This window comes from Hippopotamus amphibius, chromosome 3 (genome assembly GCF_030028045.1).
Source record: "Hippopotamus amphibius kiboko isolate mHipAmp2 chromosome 3, mHipAmp2.hap2, whole genome shotgun sequence".
Taxonomy (NCBI): Eukaryota; Metazoa; Chordata; class Mammalia; order Artiodactyla; family Hippopotamidae; genus Hippopotamus; species Hippopotamus amphibius.
In genome coordinates this window covers 40,741,619-40,768,942 of record NC_080188.1, presented here as the reverse complement: position 1 = coordinate 40,768,942, position 27,324 = coordinate 40,741,619, and the positions used below count along the sequence as shown (strand labels likewise).

Sequence of the window (27,324 nt, the reverse complement as noted above, 5' to 3'; positions counted from 1 at the left end):
TAACATTTATATATGCAAATACTGTCGACTAGGGTATTTAGATCAGTAAGTGAGAAACTAGTACATATGTGGCACTGTGTCTGTGAGGTCTTTTTGCTACGAATTATTGAATTGTAATCCAGTAAGAAATGTTTATTCTGTTGCAGCTCTTCCTGGATTCTTGAGTTAGATCTAACTTCAAATTATGATTCCTCCACTTTGTATAGTGAATGCTCTATTCAGTTTCTCATCTGTAAAATGTGATTACCAATACTTCTACCTCATTAAGTTGTTATAAGTATTAAATGGCATATGCTTAGTATTAAAATGTTAATTACTGTTGTTAACTGCTGTGGCGAACTCATCTTTTTGTAGCACGTTGCTGGAAACTACTCTGGTAAATGAATGTGTAAATATATGGATTAATAAAAATCTTACAGAGCTTGGATAAATATGCTAGAACTCCAAAATTTACCAAAAAAGACCTGAAATGTATCAGTCCTGAGACATGTTAGGTTGCTGATCAAGTAGGGAGTCACAGAAGTGGGGGAATGCTTACAAGATCACCTGGTCCAAATTCCTTCCTCTGATGGAAGAAGAAACTAAGTTTGAAGCATAGAAAAGCAACATAAGTTCCCCCTAAGGTCATAGACCTTTGTGCTAGAATTGGAAAATAATAGAACCCAGATTTCTTGACTCTTGATCTACTGCCTGTAGTGCACATGTGACCCTGCTGCATTTTCATATATATCAAGAAATATTTATTGAGTTCTCACTGTGAGGCAGGAATGGTGTTAGGCTGGGCTAGGACTAGGTGAGGCAAAATAGCAACCTAGAATGGGAAATTTAAGGAGACACTTGGTCTTAGGGTTGTGTGAGTGACTTGGAGTAAACACCTTCTTAAATTTTCCACCCTAGTTAGAATTTTTATTTTTTCCTTATGAGAACTTTTAAGATGTACTCTCTGATAGTCATTTTGCAATATATACGTATATCAAATTATTGCATTTTACATCTTAAACTTGTACAATGTCAATTATATATCAATAAAACCAGGAAAAATTTTTTTCCCACCCTGGGCTACTCTTGCTTTCACCACAATTCTGCCTGCCCCTGTTGTTAGGCATTAGGAATATAAAGATAGGTAAAACATCAGTTTTGACCTTAAGGATTGCTGGTCTGCTGGAAGAGAGTGATAAGTAAACAATCAGATGTATGATAAACATTGTCAAAGGATTGAGAAAGAGCTACCTAATTTAGCCTTGGTAATTAGAGAAGGCTTCCTGAAGATTGGATTAGGAGTAAGCTAAGTGATTGGTTGTGGTGAGGAAAAAGGATGGAGTGTTTCAGGCAGCAGTAGCTTATGTAGAGCTTTGGAGTTGAAAGCTTGACCTTTTAAAAACTGTTTCATCAGAATTATCTGGAGGAGTTGTTAGAACACAAATTACAGGACCCTACTCTGAAAGTTTTGAGTTAGTAGGTCTGAGGTAAGGCCTGAGAATTTGCATTTCAAACAAATTTCCAGGTGATGCTGATCTACTGGTCTAGGGACTAGTTTTTAAGATCAGTGCTTTGGAAAAATGTGAATAGTTCAGTCCTGCTGCCTTTTTTTGTTGTTGTTGGTTTGTCTCTTTGGAGGAGAGTGTTGAGAATTATGATTAATGAAATCATATTTCAAATTAGAATTGAAAATATTTGGACTTGATCCTTAAGCTATAGGTAATCCCTAAAAGAGTTTAACCAGGATTGTAATGATTCAGTTTGTGTTTTCCAAGTTTGATTCTTGAAGCAGTGTGAAGGGTGGATTGAAGAATGGCAAGGCTAGAGAAAGATCAGTTAAGAGGCTGTTTTAATGATCCAGATAAGAAATGATAAAGGTCCCTGCTAATGACAGACAGCAGAGCTTGAAAGAAGAGGATTTGAGGCACTTCCTAGGTGGCGCAGTGGGAATCCCTGCCCCAGGAGGTTCCCACATGCCTCGGAGCAACTAAGCCTATGTGCCGCAACTAGTGAGCCTGTGCTCTAGATCCCGTGAGCCACAACTATTGAGCCCATGTGCTGCAACTATTGAAGCCCACACCCGTAGAGCCTGTGCTCCGCAACAAGAGAAGCCACTGCAATGAGGAGCCCATGGACCACAGTGAAGAGTAGCCCACAAGCAGCAACAAAGACCCAATGCAGCCAATAAATAAATAAATGTTAAAAAAAAAAAAAAAGAAGGGAATTTGAGAAGCATTAAAAGAGAGAATTACAGGATTTAGGGATTGCTTGTGGTTAGGGGTAGGAGTCTTGGATGCCTCAGATTTCTGATTTAGGCATCTGGGTAGATAGTTATACTTTTCAGTAAGATAGGAAATAAAACCAGAGTGACAGATTTGGGGGGGAGTAGTAGGTGAATATTATAGATATCAGCGTGTAGATAGTAATTAAAGTTACAGATAGATAGGTCCCTCAAAAAGAGTACGTAAAGTCAGAAGATGAAGCTGGGACCTTGGGCAAATGCCAGGATCTTAAGGATAACTAGAAGAGTAGTGGACAGAGCCAGAGAGGATGGCTTTGGAAGCTCATGATAAGTTTAAAAGTTTTGGTACGTGTATCTATAAATTGAAGAGCTGCATAGTTTATGAATTTAACTTGGAAACAAATATAAAAGAATGAAATTAGAACACTACCTAACACCGTACACAAAAATAAACTCAGAATGGATTAAAGACCTAAATGTAAGACTGGACACTATAAAACTCTTAGAGGAAAACATAGGCAGAACACTCTATGACATAAACCATAGCAAGATCCTTTGTGACCCACCTCCCAGAATATGGAAATAAAAACAAAAGTAAACAAGTGGGACCTAATGAAACTTTTAAAAGCTTTTGCACAGCAAAGGAAACCATAAGACCAGAAGACAACCCTCAGAATGGGAGAAAATATTTGTAAATGAAGCAACTGACAAAGGATTAATCTCCAAAATACACAAGCAGCTCATGCAGCTCAATATCAAAAAACAACCCAATCCACAAATGGGTGGAAGACCTAAATAGACATTTCTCCAAGGAAGACATACAGATTGCCAAGAAACACATGGAAATATGCTCAACATCACTAATTAGAGAAATACAAATCAAAACCACAATGAGGTATCACCTCACACCAGTCAGAATGGCCATTATCAAAAAATCTAGAAACAATAAATGCTGGAGAGGGTGCGGAGAAAAGGGAACCCTCCTGCACTGTTGGTGGGAATGTAAATTGATACAGCCACTATGGAAAACAGTATAGAGGTTCCTTAAAAAACTAAAAGTAGAGCTTCCATATGACCCAGCAATCCCACTACTGGGCATATACCCAGAGAAAACCATAATTTGAAAAGATGCATGTACCACAGTGTTTATTGCAGCACTATTTACAATAGCCAGGACATGGAAGCAACCTAAATGTCCATTGACAGATGAATGGATAAAGAAGATATGGCACATATATATACAATGGACTGTTAGCCATAAAAAAGAATGAAATTGAGCTTTTTGTAGTGAGGTGAATGGACCTAGAGCCTGTCGTACAGAGTGAAGTAAATCAAAAAGAGGAAAACAAATACCGTATGCTAATGCATATATATGGAATCTAGAAAAATGGTACTGATGAACCTAGTGGCAGGGCAGGAATAGAGATGCAGATGTAGAAAATGGACTTGAGGACACTGCAGGGAGAAGGGGAGGGGAAGCTGAGTTGTAATGAGAGAGTAACATTGACATACACACACTACCAAATGTAAAATAGATGGCTAGTGGGAAGTTGCTACAGAGCGCAGGGAGATCAGTTTGATGCTTTGTGAAGACCTAAAGGAGTGGGATAGGGAGGTTGGGAGGGAGGCTCAAGAGGGAGGGAATATGGGGATATATGTATACATATAGCTGATTCACTTTGTTGTACAGCAGAAATTTAACACAATACTGTAAAGCAATTATACTTCAATAAAGATTAAAAAAAGGAAAAACTGTGGAAAAAAAATACAGCAAACTAATTAATATAACAAAAAAGAAGCAGACTCAAAGCATAGAAAACAAACTAATGTTTACCAGTGGGGAAAGGGCAGAGGTGAGGGGCATTATAGTTTTAGGGAATTAAGAAGTACAGACTATTATGTATAAATAAGTTACAAAGATGTATGTACAACATGGGGAATATAGCCAGTATTTTATAATAACTGTAAGTGGAATATAACCTTTAAAAACTGTGAATCACTATATTGTTGTACACCTGTAATTTATGTAATATAGTATATCAACTATGCTTCAATTAAAAAAAAAAAAAGAGCAAAGGAAAAAAAAACAAGAAAATATAAATTATGAGGGATTTCCTTGGTGGTCCAGTGGTTAAAGACTTAGCCTTCCAATGTAGGGGGTGCAGGTTCCATCCCTGGTCGGGTAGCCAAGATCCCACGTGCCTTTTGGCCAAAATACCAAAACATAAAACAGAAGCAATATTATAACAAATTCAATAAAGACTTTAAAAATGGTCCACATTAAAAAAATCTTAAAAAAAAGAAAACAAATATAGCCTATGAGATTGGGCTGTGTGTATGTGTTTACATGTAAAATATAAATAATGTTGGTATTTTAGTAAGCCAAATAATCAAATATTATACTAACCTTAGTTTATCGTTTAATCCTTTAGGTCTTTTTTCTAGCAATTCTGCAATAAGAAATGAATTGTCATTGCATCATAACAGCAGACAAAAACCTGAAAAAAAAAACCAATCATCTAAGAATATTGGGGAAAAAACCATTCCATTTAAAAGGCAGAAGAGAGCTAACGAAGGCAGCTCAAGAACACAGAAGGTTTTAAATGCTAAAGATTCTGGTTGTTCCCAGAATGAGTCATTGGAAAGCAATGAGGCAGATCTGGCTAAGAAGACAAACCTTAATCCTTCTGGGTAATGTCTCTTATATGTACAATGTAGTTATTTTTGTTCAGCATTTAATAATTTGTCTATGTTATTTAATCATTTATAGAGAGGCAATATTATCATAAAGGAGTCTACAGTCTGACAGACCTGTTAGTAAATCCATGCTCTGCCATTAGCTGGGTGACAGCTCAGGCAAAATAGTACTCTGAATGTTGCCTTGAATTAAAATGGGGAATAATGTGTAGCACATGGGGTGTGAGTGATAAATTTAATATGGTAAGTATTGTTGTCGCCTAACAATCCCTTCCTTTTTCCAAATTGTGATAAAAGTGTATTACATAAAATTTATCACCTTAATCATTTTTAAGTGTATCATTTGAGTTGTTTCCTTTAAGTGAGGTTAATTTCAGTAATCAGGAATACGTCTTAATTCTTTTTCCCATAAGATGATAATAGTTAACATATTTTAGTGCTTATCATGTGTCAAATACTCGCTAGATGCTTTCAATGAATTCTCATCAGTCCTGATAACCTAGTGAGGTAAATATTGTTGTTAGGCATTTTTGCTTTTTGATATGGCATTCACTCATTCATTAGTTTGTAAAGTACTTAATACATATTATGTGTGAGAAACTGCAGGTGCTGGGGATATATTGAAATAAATGGTAGAGTGCTCTAAAATATATTAGTGTATGTCATTATGGTGCAGACTATCTAAACAGTTCATTGAGTAGTGCATATCCCCCCACTGATTTATAATGCCCTCTCTGTCTTATATCAGACTTCCATTTATATTAGCTTGTTCCTTATATCATTTGATTTTCACTAAGAATCGTGAGAGGTCAATGGGACAGGTATTAGCTCTATTTTTACATATGAGGAGGTTACACTTAAGTTAAATAAACAGGGTGTCATTGGACAGCTAGGTCTTTTTATTAGTCCGACTGTTTTTACTTGAATGTATTAATAACAATAAATCACTACTTTTTTAAAGCAGATAAGCCTTAGCTATGGGTTGAGAGAAATACTAAGGTATAAAAATTGAGTTTTTATGTTGAGTTTCTGAATTTGAGCTAGTAACTATAACCTATGCACAGTGAGAAGTAGTTAGACTTATTAGAAATATCCAGAATTGATTGTTGCTACGGTATCTGCTTAAGAAAGCCTGTTGGGTATTTGGAGTCATAGAAAGGAAGATCTTTGAGACATTTGTTTAGTTAACTTGTATAGTCATTAAGCTACTTACTATGCATAAAAGATCAAATATGTAATTATTTTGATCATTCTTGTCATAGGGTGGGAAGGTAAATCTTTGTGGTTACTCAGTGGCTCCCATGGAAACCTCAGCGATAATTTAGATTTTAAAAGTATGTTAACAGTATTACTGTTCTGTATTTAGGAAAGGCCAAAAAAAAAAAAAAGGCATTATTACATTAAAATGTAAATATATCTAATTTGTCTAAAGAGTATTCCTGATTAGAAATAAAAAATATTATGTGAATGTCTTTATATAAGTAATATATTAAAATTTTAACTTGTTTAAAAGTGATTTTTTTTTGCTTCTTATAACCTAGTAACTATGGTCATTAATTAAACTACAAGCTAACACCCTTCTTCCCCTCTTAAAGGCTTTAGGAAAAAAAATCTTAAAGCATACTGCATTTAAAGTATAAGAAACAGTTTCCCTTTAGAAATCTGTGAATTTCTCACATTTTAAATTTGTGTAAGCACTTAATTTTTTTTTCTTTTCTTTTTTTTTCTTTATTATTTTTGGGGGGGTACACCAAGTTCAATCATCTGCTTTTATACACATATCCCCGTATTCCATCCCTCCCTTGACTCCCCCCCTCCACCCTCCCTCGAGTCCCCCCCACCCTCCCCGTCCCAGTCCTCTAAGGCATCTTCCATCCTCGAGTTGAACTCTCTTTGTTATACAACAACTTCCCACTGGCTATCTATTTTACAGTTGGTAGTATATATATGTCTGTGCTACTCGCTTCATCTCAGCTTCCCCTTCACCCCCCGCCCCCTCCCAAACCTTGAGTTCTCCAGTCCATTTTCTGCACCTGCATCCTTGTTCTTGTCACTGAGTTCATCAGTACCATTTTTAGATTCCGTATATGTGAGTTAGCATACAATATTTGTCTTTCTCTTTCTGACTTACTTCACTCTGTATGACAGACTCTAGGTCTATCCACCTCATTACATATAGCTCCATCTCATCCCTTTTTATAGCTGAGTAATATTCCATTGTATATATATGCCACATCTTTATCCATTCATTTGTTGATGGGCATTTAGGTTGCTTCCATGTCCTGGCTATTGTAAATAGTGCTGCAATAAACATTACGGTACATGTTTCTTTTGGGATTATGGTTTTCTCTGGGTATATACCCGGGAGTGGGATTACTGGATCATATGGTAGGTCTATTTGTAGTTTTCTAAGGAACCTCCAAATTGTTTTCCATAGTGGCTGTACCAACTTACATTCCCACCAGCAGGGCAGGAGAGTTCCCTTTTCTCCACACCCTCTCCAACATTTGTTGTTTCCAGATTTTGTGATGATGGCCATTCTGATGGGTGTGAGGTGATACCTCATTGTGGCTTTGACTTGCATTTCTCTGATGATTAGTGATGTTGAGCATGTTTTCATGTGTTTGTTGGCCATCTGTATGTCTTCTTTGGAGAAATGTCTATTTAGGTCTTCCGCCCATTGTGGATTGGGCTATTTGCTTTTTTGGTATTAAGCTGCATGAGCTGCCTGTATGTTTTGGAGGTTAATCCTTTGTCCGTTGTTTCGTAGGCAACTATTTTTTCCCATTCTGAGGGTTGCCGTCTAGTGTTGCTTATGGTTTCTTTCGCTGTGCAAAAGCTTCTAAGTTTCATGAGGTCCCATTTACTTATTCTTGATTTTATTCCCATGATTCTAGGAGGTGGGTCAAAAAGGATCTTGCTTTGATGAATGTCCTAGAGTGTTCTACCTGTGTTTTCCTCTAGGAGTTTTCTAGTGTCTGGCCTTACATGTAGGTCTTTGATCCATTTGGAGTTTATTTTTGTGTGTGGTGTTAGGAAGTGTTCTAAGTTCATTCTTTTACATGTTGCTGTCCAATTTTCCCAGCACCACTTATTGAAGAGGCTGTCTTTTTTCCATTGTATACTCGTGCCTCCTTTGTCAAAGATAAGGTGCCCATATGTGCTTGGGCTTACTTCTGAGTTCTCTATTCTATTCCATTGGTCTTCCTTTCTATTTTTGTGCCAGTACCATACTGTCTTGATCACTATGGCCTTGTAGTATAATTTGAAATCAGGAAGCCTGATTCCACCAACTCCATTTTTCCTTCTCAAGATTGCTTTGGCTATTTGGGGTCTTTTGCATTTCCATACAAATTGTAAAATTTCTTGCTCTAGTTCTGTGAAAAATGCCATTGGTAATTTGATCGGGATTGCATTGAATCTGTAAATTGATTTGGGTAGTACAGTCATTTTCACGATGTTGATTCTTCCAATCCAGGAACATGGTATGTTCCTCCATCTGTTTGTGTCGTCTTTGATTTCTTTCATCAATGTCTTAAAGTTTTCTGCATACAGATCTTTTGCCTCCTTAGGCAGGTTTATTCCTAGGTATTTTATTCTTTTTGTTGCAATGGTGAATGGGAGAGTTTCCTTCATTTCTCTTTCTGCTCTTCCATTGTTAGTGTATAGGAATGCAAGAGATTTCTGTGCATTAATTTTGTATCCTGCTACTTTACTAAACTCATCAATTAGTGCGAGCAGTTTTCTGGTAGAGTCTTTCGGGTTTTCTATATATAATATCATGTCATCTGCAAAGAGTGACAATTTTACTTCTTCTTTTCCAATTTGGATTCCTTTGATTTCTTTTTCTTCTCTGATTGCTGTGGCTAAAATTTCCAAAACTATGTTGAATAGTAATGGTGAGAGTGGACACCCTTGTCTTGTTCCTGTTCTTAGAGGGAATTCTTTCAGTTTTTCCCCATTTAGAACGATGTTGGCTTTTGGTTTCTCATATGGCTTTTATTATGTTGAGGTAATTTCCTTCTATGCCCATTTTCTGGAAAGCTTTTATCATAAATGGATGTTGAATTTTGTCAAAAGCTTTTTCTGCATCTATTGAGATGATCATATGGTTTTTATCCTTCAGTTTGTTGATATGATGTGTCACGTTGATTGATTTGCGTATATTGAAGAATCCTTGCATTCCAGGGATAAACCCCACTTGATCATGGTGTATGATTTTTTTAATGTGCTGTTGGATTCTGTTCGCTAGTATTTTGTTGAGGATTTTTGCATCTATATTCATCAGTGATATTGGTCTGTAATTTTCTGTTTTTGTGACCTCTTTGCCTGGGTTTTTTTTTTTTTTTTTTTGGCACATGGGCTTAGTTGCTCCACGGCATGTGGGATCTTCCTGGAGCTGGGATCGAACCCGTGACCTCTGCATTGGCAGGCAGATTCTTAACCACTGCGCCACCTAGGAAGCCCTTTGCCTGATTTTGATATCAGGGTGATGGTGGCCTCGTAGAATGGGAGTGTGAGTGTTCCGCCTTCTGCGATATTTTGGAAGAGTTTGAGAAGGATAGGTGTAACTCTTCTCGAAATGTTTGATAGAATTCGCCTGTGAACCCATCTGGTCCTGGGCTTTTGTTTGTTGGGAGATTTTTAATCACTGCCTCAATTTCTGTACTTGTGATTGGTCTGTTCATAGTTTCTATTTCTTCTTGGATCAGTCTTGGAAGATTGTATTTTTCTAAGAATGTATCCATTTCTTCTAGGTTATCCAATTGATTGGCATATAGTTGCTTGTAGTAGTCTCTCATGATGTTTTGTATTTCTGAGGTGTCCGTTGTGACTTCTCCTTTTTCATTTCTAATTCTGTTGATTTGCATCTTCTCCCTTTTTTTCTTGATGAGTCTGGCTAATGGTTTATCAATTTTGTTAATCTTCTCAAAGAACCAGCTTTTAGTTTTATTAATTTTTGCTATGGCTTCCTTCCTTTCTTTTTCATTTATTTCTGCTCTGATCCTTATGATTTCTTTCCTTCTGCTCACTTTGGGGTTTCTTTGTTCTTCTTTTTCTAATTGTTTGAGGTGTAAGGCTAGGTTGTTTATTCGATCATTTTCTTGTTTCTTAAGGTAGGACTGTATTGCTATAAACTTCCCTCTTGGAACTGCTTTTGCTGTGTCCCATAGGTTTTGGGTCGTTGTGTTTTTGTTGTCGTTTGTTTCTAGATATTTTTTGATTTCCTCTTTGATTTCTTTAATGATTTCTTAGTTGTTTAAGAGTGAATTGTTTAGCCTCCATGTGCTTGTATTTTTTGCAGTTTTTTTCCTGTAATTGATATCTAGTCTCATGGCGTTGTGGTCTGAGAAGATGCTTGATATGATTTCAATTTTCTTGAATTTGCCGAGGTTTGATTTGTGACCCAAGATGTGATCTATCCTGGAAAATGTTCCTTGTGCACTTGAGAAGAAAGTGTATTCTGTCGTTTTTGGATGGAATGTCCTATAAATATCAATTAAGTCGAGATGTTTGTGTCATTTAAAGCTTGTGTGTCTTTATTTATTTTCTGTTTGGATGATCTGTCCATTGATGAAAGTCGGATGTTCAAGTCTCCCACTATTACTGTGTTACTGTCAATGTCCCCTTTTATAGCTGTGAGCATTTGCCTTGTGTATTGAGGTGCTCCTATGTTGGGGGCATAGATATTTACCATTGTGATATGTTCTTCTTGAATGGATCCCTTGATCATTACGTAGTGTCCTTCCTTGTCTCTTCTAATAGTTTTACTTTCAAGTCTAATTTGTCTGATATGAGTATTGCTACTCCAGCTTTCTTTTGACTTCCATTTGCATGGAATATCTTTTTCCATCCCTTTACTTTCAGTCTATATGTATCCCTTGGTCTGAAGTGGGTTTCCTGTAGGCAGCATATAGAAGGGTCTTGTTTTTGTATGCATTCAGCCAGTCTGTGTCTTTTGGTTGGAGCATTTAATCCATTTACATTTAAGGTGAGTATTGACATGTGTGTTCCAATTACCATTTTCTTCATTGTTTTGGGTTTGTATTTGTAGGTGTTTTCCTTTTCTTGTGTTTCCTACTTAGTGGAGTTCCTTTAGCACTTGTTGTAAGGCTGGTTTGGTGGGGCTGAATTCTCTTCACTTTTGCTTGTGTGGAAAGCTTTTGATTTCTCCCTCAAATCTGAATGAGATTCTTGCTGGGTAGAGTATTCTTGGCTGTAGGTTTCTCTCTTTCAGGACTTTCAGTATATCCTGCCATTCCCTTCTGGCCTGCAGAGTTTCTGTAGAGAGGTCAGCTGGTATCCTTATGGGTTTTCCCTTATATGTTGTTTGTTGCTTTTTTCTTGCTGCTTTTAATATTTTTTCTTTGTGTTTAATTGTTGTTAGTTTGATTAATATGTGCCTTGGTGTTTAATTTTTATATTATTTCTATAAGCCATTTGGAACAGGAGCTTACTACATTAGATTTTTTTAACAGCTTTATTGAGGTATAACTCATATACAGTTCATTCATGAAATGTGTACAGTTCAGTGGTTTTTATTGTATTCTCAGAGAAGTGCAAACCATCAAAATAGTCAATTTTAGAACATTTTCATCATTGGGGTCCTTTAGCTATCTTCTCCCTGTTCCCCTTCCCAGAAATCCTAAGGAACCACTAACCTACAGATTTCTCTATCTTGGACTTTCATATGAGTGAAATCATATACTGTGAGGGTTTTTTGTATTGACTTCTTTCCTTTTGCATATTTTCAAGTTTTATCCATGTTGTACCATGTATCAGTAGTTCATTCCTTTTTATGATTGGGTGTTGTTTTACTTTGTTACATTATGTTTTGTTTATCCATTCATTCATTGCTGGACATTTGGGTTGTTTCTACTTTTGGCTATTGTGAATAATGCTGGTATAAACATTTGTGTACAAGTGGAATTACTGAGTCATATGGTAAGTTTACATTAGTTCTTTGAGGAACTGCAAGACTGTTTTCCAAAGCATCTGCACCATTTTATGTTCCTACCAGCAGTATTTAAGGCTTCCAATGTCTCCACATCCTTGCCAACATTTGTTATTTTCTGACTTTTTGATTTTAGCTATCCTAGTTGGTATGAAATGATATTTCATTGTGGTTTTTATTTTCATTTCTGTGAAGACTAATGATGTTGAGCATCTTTTCATGTGCTTATTGGCTATTTGCCTTTCTTTAGAGAAAGATTTACTCTGATCCTTTGCCTGATTTTTAATTGGATTGTCTTTTTTTTATTGAATTGTATGGAGTCTTTATTCTAGATAGAAGTCTCTTATCAAATAGATGATACTTGAGAATCTCTCATTCTTTGGATTGTCTCACTTTCTTGATGGTGTCCTTTGAAGCACAAAGATTTTTAATTTTGATAAAGTCCCATTTATCTGTTTTGTCCATTGTTGCTTGTACTTTTGATTCATATCTAAGAATCCTTTGCCCAGTCCAAGTTCATGAAGATTTACCCCCTATTTTTTTCCTAAGAGTTTTGTAGTTTTAGCCCTTAAATTTAATTTTGATCCATTTTGGGTTAATTTTTGTATATGCTGTGAAGAGTCCAACTTCATTCTTTTGCATGTGACTATCCAGTTGTCCCATAACTGTTTGTTGAATGGACTTAGCATAATTTTTGAAAATCAGCTGACCATAGATGTATAGGCTTATTTCTGGATTTTCAATTTTTTTCTGTTATCTATATATCAGTTGTTGTTCTAGAACCACACTGTCTTGATTACCATTGCTTAGAGGTAAGTTTTGAAATCAGGAAGTGTGATGTTTCTTTTTCAGGAAGATTTTGGCTATTCTGAATCCCTTGCAATTCCATATAAGTTTTAGAATCAGTATGTCAGTTTCGCAAAGATATAAGTTAGAATTCTGATATGGATTGCGTTGAATCTATTGGTTTGAGAAATATTGCTATCTTAACAGTGTCTTGATCCATGAACAGGCAGGGATGTTTTTCCTATTATTGGATCTTCTTTAATTTCTCTCAACAGTATTTTCAGAATACGTTTTACACTTCTTTGGTTAAGTTCATTCCTGAATATCCCTTCTGATGCTATTGTGAATAGAATTGCTTTTTAAATTTATTTTTGGATTGATCATTGCAAATGTGTAGACATTTAATTGATCTTTGTATGTTGATCTTTATCTTGCAGTTTTGTTGAACTCATGTATTAGTTCTGATAGCTTTTTGGTAGATTTTGTAGGACTTTCTAAGTACAAGATCATATCATTTGTGAATAGTGATAGTTTTACTTCTCCCTTTCCAATCTGGATGCTTTTTCTTTCTTTTTCTTGCACTATTGCCCTGGCTAAAATCTTTAGTACTATGCTCAGTAGTAGTGGCAATAGCAAACTTCCTTGTCTTGTTCTTAATTTTAGGGGGAAAGCATCCAGTCTTTCACCATTCAATATGTATTAGCTGTTCATAGATGTCCTTTTATCAGATTGAGGAAGTTCCTTTTTATTCCTAGTTTGTCAAGTGATTTTTTTTTTTTTAAGCTCTTTATTGGAATATAATTGCTTTACATTCTTGTACCAGCTTATGAGGTACACCAAAGTGAATCAGCTGTATTTATACATATATACCCATACCCCCTCCCTCCCACGACTCCCCCCCACTCTCCCCGTCCAGGCCCTCTAAGGCATCACCCTTCATCGAGTTGATCTCCCTTTGTTATACAGCAACTTCCCACTTGCTATCTATTTTACAGTTGGTGGTATATATGTGTCTATGCTACTCTCTCACTTTGTCCAAGCTTCCCCTTCACCCACCGCCACCCCAACCCCGTGTCCTCCAGTCCATTCTCTGCATCTGCATCCTTGTTCTTGTCTTGTCACTGGGTTCATCAGTACCATTTTTGTTTTTTTTTTTAGATTCCATGTGTATGAGTTAGCATACAACATTTGTTTTTGTCTTTCTGGCTTACTTCACTCTGTATGACAGACTCTAGGTCTATCCACCTCATTACATATAGCTCCATTTCATTCCTTTTTATAGCTGAGTAATATTTCATTATATATATATGTCACATCTTCTTTATCCATTCATTTGTTGATAGGCATTTAGATCGCTTCCATGTCCTGGCTATTGTAAATAGTGCTGCAATGAACATTACGGTACATGTTTATTTTTGGATTATGGTTTTCTCAGGGTATATGCCCAGTAGTGGGATTACTGGATCGTATGGTAGTTCTATTTGTAGTTTTTTAAGGAACCTCCAAACTGTTTTCTATAGTGGCTGTACCAACTTACATTCCCACCAACAGTGTGAGAGAGTTCCCTTTTCTCCACATGTCAAATGTTTTTATAGTGAAAAGATGTCTTCTGTCAGATGCTTTTTTTTCTTTTTTGCATCTACTGAGGTGATCATGTGAGCTATATATGTTTTTATTATTGATAAAATGTTGCTTTTTTTTTTTGAGGGTTTTTTGTTTAATTTTTTTTTCCCTGTAGTTTTCTTGTGATGTCTTTTAGTTTTGATATCAGTATAACACTGACTTCATGAAATGAGTTGGGAAGTCCTCTTTAGTGCTCTTTTATTTTTTGGAAGAGTTTGTTAAGAATTGGTATGAAGTCTTTGAATGATCCTAGAGTTGAATGGTGAAACCATCTGGGCCTGGGCTTTTCTTTTGGGGTAGTTTTTGCTTATTGATTTATTCTCTTGTTATAAGTCTTTTGAAATTGTTTAATTTTTTCTCAAATCAGTTTTGGTAATTTGTGTGTTTCTAGGAATTTGTGCATTCCATCTAGGTTATCTAATTTGTTGGCATACAGTTGTGTATATTATTCACTAATAAACCTTTTTTTTTTCTTTTGACTGTGATGGTAGGACCTAGAGGGAGACTAGAAACTCCAGAAATAAACTATCACAGAATACTCAGAAGTTTGTGTGCTCGTTAGTTATGTTGCAAACAGATTCTTTTTTCATAAATGATAATAATAGGCTGGTAGACTGCGTCAGGAAACAAATTGAAACATAGGACTTGTAAGAGAGATGTGAGAGAGAAGAGAGAATTATGTAGTCTAGGAATAAAGTATCTTGTTTGCATGTATTTCGAGTAGGCTAATTAGCTGGCAGCTCCCAAAGAGATGGGTGTAGGTCCCTCTGAGCACTCTATTGTTCCTTAGTAGGCTGAGTAGAGGTATCAAAAAAACCAATTTCAGTTGTTTGTGGATTTTCAACAAAGACCATGATAGATTAACTGTGTAGTATACATTATAAGCTGCCTGAAAGTAATGTCTCCCAGTGCCTTCCTATCTATCGTCACTTCTATCTTAGTTAGGCCAAGGCTGTACCATTTCTTTTATCAGAATTTTTCAAGTTAAAACTCTTGGTAGGTTCTGAAATCAAATTTCCTTCCTGGACTAGTTGTAAGTTTTCGGACCTAAACAAGGTTGTCTGATATTTGTTATAGCCAATATTATATTGTCTACCTACCTGTGTAATGTTTCTGGAAGAAATATTTTTTGAAGAAATGTAAACAATTACAAACTTTTCATTTTCATAGAGGTACAGGAAGCTCAAAGAATCAAGATAGTATGGCTACACAAAATGTTCGTCAGAAGTCTCAGATCAGTGGATACACATGCAAGACTCCAGCAGAGTCTAACTTGGATGCTGGAGAGCCTGGAACTTCAGTTTTGGAAGGAAGGTATGCACGTGTTCTAAGGATAATAGGATTTACTCACTGTATTTGTTACCCGTTGCTGTGTAACAAATTACTCTCAAAGCTTAATTTTAACTTTGTTAGTGCCTTGCAAACATTATTTCACAGTTTCTGTGGGTGGAAATCTGGGAGAGACTTAGCTGGCTAGTTCTGGCTCAGAGAATTTCATAAAGTATAGCAGTCACCATATCTGTCTGGTCTGCAGTTCTTTGAATGTTTGACTAGAACTTGGAGGATCCACTTATAAGATGGCTGGAGGCCACAGTTCTTTGTCTTGTGGCTCTCTCCCTAGGGGTATTCAATATGGTAGCTGGCTTCCCACAAAGCAGGTGATCCAAGAGAAAATGTGACTATGACAGAGGTCATAGTGTCTTGTAATGACTTAGTCTTTGAAGTCTTCCACTTTATTCTCTTCACTAGGAACAAGTCACTAAGTCTATACCACACTCAGAAGAGGGGTGTTAGAATTAGGCTGTACCTTTTGAAAGAGGCATTATCTAAGAGTTTGTGGATATATGAGGATGAGTCAAAAATTATCTGCACGCTGGTTATATTAAAACTTCTGTTGGCCGCACTGTCTTATCAGCACTTTCCATTCAAGGCTACTGTCTCCCCAGTCACTGCGGTGCAAGTGTGAACATGTTACATCAGTTCATTTGTACCTGCGATGCGAGCAAAAGTGGATGCCCCACTTGTGATTTACACGAAAGAAGAGCAACGTTCATTGGTTCGTTTTTTGTGATCTGAGGGTGTACTTACCGTTACTGCTGCCATTACTTACCGAAGACTTTGTGCACAGTATAGAGAAAGTGTTTTGTCGCTAAGAAAGTGTATGAATGGATAGAGAAGTTCAGGGAAGGTCGTACGAGTGTTAGCTATCAAGAAGGAGCCAGACGACTGTCCACGTCCGTGGCTGGTGACAGCATTGAGCGTACACATGAAATGATTCTGTCGAATGGATGAGTGACAGTGGATTATGTGGCAAATCATTTGCAAATCAGCCATGGCTCAAAGGTTCAGCAATCAACAGTGCTTGTTACAGTGAGATGCTTATTGAAGAGCTGAAGCCTAAACTTAGGATTAAATGTAGAGGACTGCTATCCAAGGGCGTTATGATCTTGCATGACAATGCACATCTGCACACTTCTGCCTACACTGTCGACACTGTGCAGAAACTTCTGTTTTGAGGTGTTAAAGCATCCTCCCTATAGTCCTGATCTTGCTCCATTGGACTTTCATCTGTTTGGTCCCCTGAAAGCAGCCCTATGAGGATGAAGATTCACTCCTGATGAAGAAGTGAAGACAGCGATGCATTCATGGCTCGCAGCTCAGCCTAAAACGTTTTTTTAATGAGGGGATATGAAAGCTTGTTGACAGACAGACAAAGTGTATTGAAAATCAAGGAGATTATGTTGAAAAATAATGTATTTGTCTTTTCTAAAAGTTAATTAAATTTTACAGCCAGAGTGTGGATAATTTTTGACTCACCCTTGTATGTTTAAAGTGAGCATACTCAGTGAGCAAACCAAATTATAACCTACTCTCGTAATATGTGAAGTCATATACCCTTTTTCAAAATGAAGGAATGGTAAATTATAGCAGATTCTCAGACTTTGAAGGGATGGCTAAGATTTCTTTACTGTTTGGGAGTTTATGACTACTAGGCCTGTCCTGGGCTCATAATAAGAGGAAGAGGATCTAGGACTGGGATAAGCTGAATCATCTCTGAACAGTTTCTGATCTATATTTTAAGTTTGCCTGTAGTTTAAAAAAATTAAGATAAGCTGATTTATTTCAGATTTTTATTTCTTATAATATAATTTTTATCAAAGTGTTATTTGAGTTGACTTAAATTTATAACTGATTCATAAATTAGTTTTAAAGGTTATAAAATTGAGTGTTATCATGTTTGACAAGTCAAATGTGGGATCAAATTGTAGATTTTTTGTTTTATGCAGCAAGTAAGTATATTCTTAATATTCTATAACACCATTATTGTGTTTTAAGAGAAAAATGACCATTAAGGTAGATGTATAGATAGATATATTATAAAAGCACAGATTTTGTGTTTTACCTTATTTTCTTAAGTGGACCTTCCAGGCTCAAGAATTATTTAACGTCTGGAATGAATAATTCAGATGTGGATGATAATGAAATTCAGGAAAGTTCAAGTAAGTTATGCTTCATTTTCTATTGTCTTGATTTTTATAGCATTATGCATATGGGCTAATTTGTACTGTGTTTTATTTAAATTATCACTGGTGACATTTTTGTGGCAACTGTGTATTGAGTACCTCCCCTTAAGAGCCTTGCTTTATAGTTAGAGATTTGTAAGACATTATACCTGGTTGAGGGAGGGAAAAGAGAGAGGGAAAAAAAAGAATGAGAGAGATGAATGACAGTCCTTTCTTTGAAGTAGGACACAATAGTATATAATTGGCACTTAAGACACCTACTCCAGTCTTTAAAATGTCAAGCTGATAAGGGTATAAATGAAGCAAAATTAGCCATATATTGATTATTACTAAAGCTAAGTGTTGAAGTTTTTAAAATACTTAATAGTTTTATAATTTTTTATGTCCCTAAAGAATATGCTTGAAATATAATCTCTTATACTATTTTTTCTATCCTAATTCACTAATTCTTTTTCCATTTAAATTGTTTTTTGTCCTTGAGTTTAGATTCACTCTGTTATTTCTCTCCCCTAAATGGAATGCTTTTTGTATATATTTTTCTCCATTTTATTTGGCAAAGAAAAAGCAATGGATTTTCTGGAGTATGGTTTTAGTTTAAAATTAAAGGTTTTTTTTATTTTAAATAAAGTGTTCTTATTGTTGTATACTCTAAATTATATTTTTCTTTGACCCAGGTTTTACTTAAGAATGCATTAGTCAAGAGCTTGGTCTTCAGAGTCAGGAACCTGGGATTGAATCTAGCTTTACCACTTATTAGCTATGTTATCTTGAGTAAGAAATTTCAGTGTTCTTAGCTTCAGTTTCCTGATTTGTAAAATGGTGGTATCAATTCTAATCACATAGATTGATACAAAGTTGAATACACATTCTTTGCTCAGTTTTAATACCCGGTAAATGTTAGATATGCAGTGTTGGCTGTTATCCTAAGAAGTTGTGTTTTGTTTTGTTCTTTTGTTAATAGTTTATAGTTTCATTTCATTGTTCTTGATAACTTTGCCCTGTATTATTAATTCTTTGAATTTTCTTTGTGTTCTAGAGTAGTCTGGGAAGGCTGGAGTAGAAGAGAAGGAGCGAGTAGTAGGAGATGATGTCACAGAGCTAACAAGAATGAAAGATCGTATAGGATGTTAAAGGCTACTAAAAGAATTTTGGGCTTTGCTAAGAGACATGGGAAGCCATTGGAGAATTTTGAGCAGAGGAGAGACATGACTAACTTATAAACAGAATCATTGTGTCTGCTGTAGGCTACATATTAGGGTGGACTGATAAGTTTGCGGAGGCAGGTGTAAGGTTGGAAGCAGGGAGACCAGTTGGTGGGACATTAGTAATCCCCATGCGAGGTGGTAGCTTGGGCTAGGGGGATAGCAGTGGAAGGTGGAGAGCAGTCGTAGGATTTTAGGTATTTTTGATGGTAGAGTCAACGTGATTTCCTGATGCATGGGATGTAAGGTGTAAAAGAAAGTGAGATGTCAAGGATAATGGACTTTAAAGTTTTTGACTTGAGCACCTGGAAGAGTAGTGCTTGTCATTTCTTGATTTGGACACTACTAGAGAAGGCACAGATTTTGGGGAAAAGAACAGGATCTTAGATATGGACATTCTGTGTTTCATATTATTCTGATCCTTTCTGTGGTTATCCTTATCATGCTAAGGACTGCCAGAGTTGAAGTGAAGTGTTTCCTTTGCAATGGTGTGTCTCCTGTTTCCTGCAGTCTTTGCTATGTGCTTTTCAGCACTGTTACTGAGCATGTAAATTTGCATATGGAATGTACCTGTTTTGGTCAAATTTACCTTCTTGATTATGTTACAGTGGTTTTACTTTGTAGTCTTTTTTGGTCTGATATTAAGATGTGACTGCCTGCTTTCTTTTGGTTCGTTGTTGTTGTTTCTTATATTTCTATTCTTCCTTTACTTAACTTTTTTTACCAAACTAAAGTGGAGTGGCTTCAAACAGCACGACTGAATTTTTATTTTTGACTTGTTCTGTCAGTATTTTTTTCCTTTAATAAATGTTTAACAGATATGCTTTGTTACTTCTTTGTCAGGTTGGTAGACAGTCTCACATATGTTAGCAAGGACTCAGGAATTTTCCTTTTTTAACACAATGAACAAATAATCAAATAGTAAAAGTCTTGAGTCACAATCTTTTTTCCTTTAAACTATTTGGCTATTGCTCTTTAACCTCATAAGTAATGCTTATGAGCAGATATTTTAAACCAGTCTTATTTTTTTTTTCCTTCGTGGATAACCTGTTTCTTCCATTTTCATGCTTATTATGCTTTGTTAATTCTGGAACTGTCTCTGTGGGGTTTTTTTTGTTTGTTTGTTTTAATACATTTTTGGAAATCATTTCAAATTTAGTCAAATATCATATCACCTTCATCCAGATTCCATAATTGTCAACATTTTACAGTATTTGTTTCATTTCCCTCCCTGCTGTCTCTACATAAATGTTTATACATGTTTATTAGTCTTTTTCTGGACTGAGAGCAAGTCACATGCATATTGTGTGTGAGTATGTGCAGACATGATGCAGGACAAGAACATAATCACTCTTCAACCATCCAAGTCAGGAAATAAGCATTACTATAACACTAGTCTTCCTTCACTGACTCCATGCAGATTTCACCAGCAGTTCCATCAGTGTTCCTTTTTCTCTCTGGTTCAGGATCCAATCTAGGATCATGGATTGTGTTTGGATCTCATGTCCCTTCAGTTTTCCTTCAATAGGAATAGTTCTTTAGTCTTCTTCTAACTTTCCTGAGCTCAGCACTTTTAAAAGAGTACAAGCTTTTCATTCTTTAGAATGACCTTCAACCTGAGTGTCTGTAATATTTCCTCATGATTAGATGTGAGCCGTGCATATTTGACAGAAATGCTACAGAAGTGAAGCTGTGTTCTTTCTGCATCACATTAGGAGGCGCACAGTGCTGACCCATCTGCTATTAGTGATTTTCATCTTCATCACCTGTTCAAGTTATTGTCTGCCAGGTTTCTCCACTCAGATGGAGCTTTTCTCTTTGGTAATTGATAAGTATTTTGTGGAATTATATCTTATTTTAATAACTTGTTTCTTTTCAAACCTCTCTACCAATATTAGCATCTTTTGAAGATTCCCACCCGAATCCACTAATGTTGGTACCAAATTACTATTTTCTATTTCCCTAATTCCTTCTCTATTAATTAGTTGGCATTCTATAAGAAATAGTTTTACTTACCCCTTCCCCATCTATTTATTTATTATTCATTTATTTATATTATTATGGACTACTACTGGGTTATTTTATTCAGTAGGTTGTAATTTTTATCATTTATCCTAGTGTTCAAATTGTGCCAGATTTGCCAGTAGGAGGCATGCTTTCAACTGGTCCCTGTGACCTTTTGTTATGTTTCTGTCATTTTTTGAATACTGTCTTATTTTTTGGCATAAGATGTTCCAGGCTCCTTCCCCTGCCTCTACTCTGGAATCAGTTATTTCTCCAAAGGAACCTGTTGGAGGGATGACATTTAGCAACTTAGATCTGGATGCTTGGTGTACTCGTTACTGGGATATCACTGCTTCTAGGTTCTCTCAGTGGACTGAGATAGGAAATAGATGAACACACGCACACACACATGTATATGTGCACTATACATACACAAGCATCTATATCTATTTCTGTGTTTATTCAGGCATCCCTTGCTTTATTTATTGCTTTTTGCTTTAATGTACATCACAGATTTTGCAGCCCTGATCAAACAAGTCTGTTGGCACCATTTTTCCAATGGCATTTGTTCACTTAGTGTGTCTGTGTCACATTTTGGTAATTCACACAATATTTCATTATTATTATATTATGGTAATCTGATCAGTTATCTTTGTTATTGTAAAAAAAATTATGACTTGCAGAAGGCTCAGATGATGTTTAGCGTTTTTTAGCAATAAAGTATTTAAGATACATTGATTTTTAGACATAATGCTTTTGCACACTTCATAGACTACATTATAGTGTAAACAATTTTTATATGTATTGGAAAACAAAAAAATTCATGTGACTCTCTTTATTGCCAAATTTGTTTTATTGCAGTGGTCTGAAATCAAACTCTCAATATCTCCGAGATGTGTCTGTATTTAGAAACCATGAGTTCACATCAGTACCTCCAACTCCAGTCCAAGATGTTTGACTTTACCTTTTCCATAATAATAGGCTTTCTCAAGGATAGTTAGAAGCCTGGCTCCCATTATCCTCATTTACTCATTTGCTTTGTTCCTTCTCTGGCCCTAACAACTGCCTCCAAGGCCCACTGCTATAGGAAAATTTCCAAGAACGACTAGCCCTCTATTTGTTCTAGTGGGAATTACAAGGGAAATTGGATTTTTTTTTTTTTGAAATAGCTTTATTGGGATATACTTCACATACCATGCAGTTAACCCATTTATAGTATATAATTTAGTCGTTAATAATTATCACCACAGTAAATTTTAGAACACTTTCATGATCCCAAAAAAGAAACCATCTACTTTTTTAGCTGAGAATGTAATGAAAGCTTAGACCTGTTTTTCAAGAAATGTAGATTACATACAAAATTGTATCAAAAATCTAAGGTGATTCATGGACATTAAGTGTTCTAGTTTCATATTGCTGCATAATTTATCGTCCCAAACTTCGTGACTTAATACAACAATTTATTTATCTCTCATGGTTCTATGGATTGACTTAGTTTAGCTGGGCAATTCTCATTTTGGCTCTCTTTTGCATTTGTAGTTAGATACAAGCTGCTGGGGCTGGAGTCATTTGAAAGATCAACTGGGCTGGAAGTCCACAATGACTTATTTACTTATATATTTGGTACCCAGACAGGGTCACTGAAATAATTGGAAACTGGCCAAGCATCTCTTTTCCTCCACATGGCCTTTCCACATGATTATCTTGAGTTTCCTCACTGCATGGCAGTCTTGGGGTAATCAGTGTTCATAATGGTGGCTGTCTTTCCCCAGACTGAAGTTCTAAGAGATCTAGGTAGCACCTGCATGTCTTCTGAGGAATTAACTTTCAAAGTCCAGAATGTCATTTCTGCCGCATTCCATTAGTTAAGCAACTCACTAAGGCCAGTGGTGATTCAAGAAAAAGGCAATTAAACTTTCTTGTTGTTAAAGAACAGTGTTTATGTATAGGAAGGGAAAGAATTGATGGCTGCTATGTTTAGATTCTGTTTATCACACTAAAGTTGAGAACTCTTGGCCCAGTTGTCACACTGCTAACTAAATTCAGTATGGTTACATTATTTTAGAACTTTAAAAATCATAGATTACATCATTAACACAGTAATTATTCATCATCACACCTTGCATTTTTATCTACCCAGTGGCTTATTTCACTTGAAGTCCAGCAAGCAATAGAAAACCTGTTTTTTTTTTTGTACTTGTTAATTGTTAATCTCTTAAGATGTATTCATTCATTCATGTATTCATTGTAGCAAAATCTAAAGACATTATACTATTTTTCAGTAACCTTCATGTCTCAGCAGTGAAAAACAAAAGGAGTAATAAAATGTACGGTTGGGTTGAATTTTATTTCAAAATATTTATACTGAAGTTGACAGAGTAGCACACTTTAACTCAACATGGAATTAGCAGCCATTGCTCATGATATTTCTTCTGCAATTTACAGATGATTCAAGAGTAAAAAGATTGAACTTAACACCAGAGAAAAAGATGCATCACAAATTAAGTAAGATTATTTTTCTCTTAATATTTTCATATTATAAAATCTCTATTTCTGAATATAACAATTTTTTCTCAAGCAGGGGGAAAATATTATTTGAATTAATTATCAGATAAAGTAAAACTTCATATTTAGTTTTCATGAATTTCATGTTAAATCATAATAGGCCATTGAGTTTCTTTATTTTCCATTTATAAAGCCTGCACTCATTGCTCTGTAGTAGGGAGCTGATCTCATCTAAGCTAAGAAGCTAGGGCAGAGAATTCTATAAAATGTAACTGCTAGGTAGATGACATCCCTGACAACTTCTCCCTTTTTTTCTAGTTCACACCTAAACACAGCAGTAACTAGGGTAAGTAAGCTAGGAGTTAAGGAACCCATGGAGAGGCTCACATGAGGATTAAAACTCTATGGTTCTCAAAGGGATATTTGCTGGTCAGGATTCATGGGACCTCTCGCCTTTGTGGAATTGGAATGGCTTTTTATTATTCTCCCTTTACTTGAGGCTTCTGCACTTGTACCTGAAGAGAACCTATAGAAATGAAGCTTTCTCTAATTGATTTAACCAAAACCTCACATCTTGTCAGTTAGTATTTTTGGGCCCATGTGAAGAGAGACTGCTTTACTTCTAGTGCTTAATGTTTGTCTTGGAGTGGAATATGCCTAGAGTCAGAGTAGGCAAAGAGAAATAAAAATGTACCTGAGCAGGAACTCCAGCAACCCAAGAGAGGAAAATCAAGCAGTATACCTAGGAAGAGTAGGTAGCTTCTGGTGCGCTAGAACCTTTGTAGTAGATGGATAACAGTTTGAACAATGAAGTAAAGATGAGTATTATCACAGATCTAGTTGCATCATATAAAGCTTTCTGGGTGCTAAAGCATAATTTCTCAGTTTAAAAAGTCAGTACGTGAATTGAAAGTAAAGACAGTTACTATTGAGAGCTGAATTAGTAGCTGGTATTGACGTGGAAGAAATTTATCAGAACAAAAATACAAAAAAAGATAGAAACCATGAGGAAAAAAATATGCAATGGAAATAACATGGAGACAGCAGATAAAACGTGTAAATAAAATTCCAGAGAAAAGAAACAGATGGAGGAATGAAAACAGTTAAAGGAAATACTAGTTAAAACTTCCCTGGAGTAAAGATAGGCTTGATCTGCAATTTGAGAGAATTTACTGCCAGTGAGAATTAGTGAAAAAGATACACGTCTAGACATAAGAGAATAAAATTCCTAAATTTCAAGGATAGAGGAAAGCTTCCAGACAGTAAAAGTTGCAGGAGGGAAAGAAAAAGTGACTAGCACTACTCGTCTGTGTAACTCTGGAAGAATAAAATAATATATACAGCCTACTTTCAGAAATGTATTGTAATCCATTGTTATAACTAGCCAAGATATCTTTCTTTCTGATAACTGAATTTATTTTGCAGATAATGCAAGATTAAGTTTAGCATCCTCCATATCCATGTAAGGTAATCTAACCAAGTACCATATAAATCAGAACTGAGTTAAAAAGAGAGGAAACAGTGGTGAGGAATAATTCTCAATATATGTGGTTAAATTTAAACAATGTATATTTGTTTTCTGTTGCTATGTACCAAATTACTACAAATTTAGTGGTTTAGACGACACACGTTTGTTATCCCATGGTTTCCATGGGTCAGGAGCTCAGGCACAAATTAGCTGGGTCCTTTGTTCAAGGGTTTCACAGGCTGCAGTCAAAAGTGTCAGCCTGGGTTATGGTCTTAACCTGAGGCTTGAGGTCCTCTTTCAAGCTCATGTGGTTGTTAGCAGAATTCAATTCCTTGTAATTGTAGGACTGAGGTACCTGTTTTCTTGGTGGCTGTGAGCCATGGGCCACTACTCTCAACTTCTAGAGGTCACCTGCAGTTCCTTGCCACATGACCCTTTTCATAGACCCCTTCACAGTATGGCAGCTTGCTTCACAGTGAGCAAGGAATAATTTTTCTCTGCTTCTGCTAGAGAAGAAGTCTTAGATTTATAATCAGGATGTAATCACAGGGGTGACTTCCCATTGCTTTTGCCGTATTCTGTTGAGTATGTCATAGGTTCCACATGTATTCTAGGGAAGAGGATTACACAAAGGCATGTCTCATTGCTCATACCTTAGGATGTAACTACTACTTAGTGCTAATATGATTGGGGATTTATAAATACTAAGTAAGGAATTTTGCAATGATAGCTTGAAATCCACACTATCTTAACAAACTTGGTGTGGTGGGGAGGAGAGTAGGAGTGGAAGAGGGGTAATAAAAGTAGTCTAAAATTTTCATTTTAATATAATCGTGGAGAAGTGAGTATAACTCACTTCAGGAATGGGAAGGTAACCAATATTAGAGTGAGAAAGCACAGTAAAACTTTGAAATGACCAAGGTTTGGGGAATGAGGGAAGAAATGGTATTCTGACCAAACCAATGAAAATGAAGGGAAAAAAGAATCACTGATATAAAATAACCAGTAAATATAAAGTAAAATGGAAGAAATAAAAAGAAGCATGTTACTTGTTATACTAAATAAGTGTGAATGGATTGAATTCCTCTAGTAAGATAGAGACTATCAGATTTGGTTAAACAGTACAAACCGACCTATGTGTTTATAAGAAACACTTAAAACAGGTTTTAAAATAAAAGATTATCAAAGAATTAAGTAGGCTAATATAAACAGAAAGAAAACTGCATTTTTAATGTTAGGTGAAGTGAAACTTAAGGTTAAAAGTGCTGAACAGAATAAAGGACTTAATAAAATTAGCAATTTATGAAGAAGATAGGAAAATTGTAAACTATTATGTACCAAACAACCTACCTACTAAAATGAAGGAAAAAAACTAAGAAAAAGCAAGGAGATTTTAATTTAAACAGTACACTTAGACTGGGAGATTTTGTTAAACCACTTTCAGAATTGGACAACTCCAACAAACCAGAAGTAAGTAAGAACGTAGGAAATTGATTATATAGCCAACAAACTTAGTATATAGAACTTTGCATTGTTCAGATAAAATGAGTAGATATGTTTATATACACACAAATATATGTATACATAACTACCCCTGATTTACAGATTTCCTATTTTGGGGCAATTAGATGGCTTTCAATTTTATTTTTGATTTTTGTTTTCTATTTCTATTATAAACAGTACTACCATGAATGTTCTTATACCTACATCTTTGTCCTTTCTTACGAATAGTTTGCAAAGTCATTTTCTAAAAATTAAATTTCTGCGTCAAAGAGTATTAGAATTACAGGTATTGTCAAATTGTCTTCAATCAGTTTACATTTCCACCTACAATGTATGAGAATTTCGGTGTACCTTTAACATCATTAACCATGAATGTTACCATGTTTTTAAATCTTTTCCAATCTAGTAGCTTATTTTTTCATTGGCATTTCTTTAATAGCACAAATATGCCTTAAAATTTGTTTTTCTAGTGTTTTGCCTAGAAGTGTTAGTGTTCTAGAAAGTAATTATCTTTTCACTGCGGAGAACCATCCAACTAAACTTATGTATACATTTTTGTCTAATGTCTTTTTGCAGTTTTACCCTCCAACACACCAGATGTTCGCAGGACCATGAGAACACGATCAAAACCTTTGGAATACTGGCGAGGGGAGCGAATTGATTATCAAGGAAGACCATCAGGTAAAATTTATGCTTTAATGTCTCAAAAAATAATAGTGATAATTGCTGCAATTTATTTAGGTATGTTATGTGCCAAGTACTGTCTTACGTATTTACATACGTTACCTTATTGAATCATCATCCTCCAAAAATGTGACAAGAATAGATTCAAGTCC

General features: G+C 35.7%; 1 protein-coding gene across 4 annotated transcripts in view; it reads left to right on the top strand.

The window, feature by feature from the left end:
- CENPC (centromere protein C) overlaps window positions 1-27,324 on the top strand; it is a 135,010-nt gene that overhangs the window by 56,683 nt on the left and 51,003 nt on the right. For all 4 annotated transcript variants that reach the window (XM_057726585.1, XM_057726584.1, XM_057726587.1 and 1 more), the window contains 5 exons: window positions 4,654-4,912; window positions 15,453-15,596; window positions 17,700-17,782; window positions 23,458-23,517; window positions 27,065-27,169. In XM_057726585.1, coding sequence (XP_057582568.1) covers window positions 4,654-4,912; window positions 15,453-15,596; window positions 17,700-17,782; window positions 23,458-23,517; window positions 27,065-27,169 — 651 coding nt within the window. The remainder of the gene's footprint in view (window positions 1-4,653; window positions 4,913-15,452; window positions 15,597-17,699; window positions 17,783-23,457; window positions 23,518-27,064; window positions 27,170-27,324) is intronic.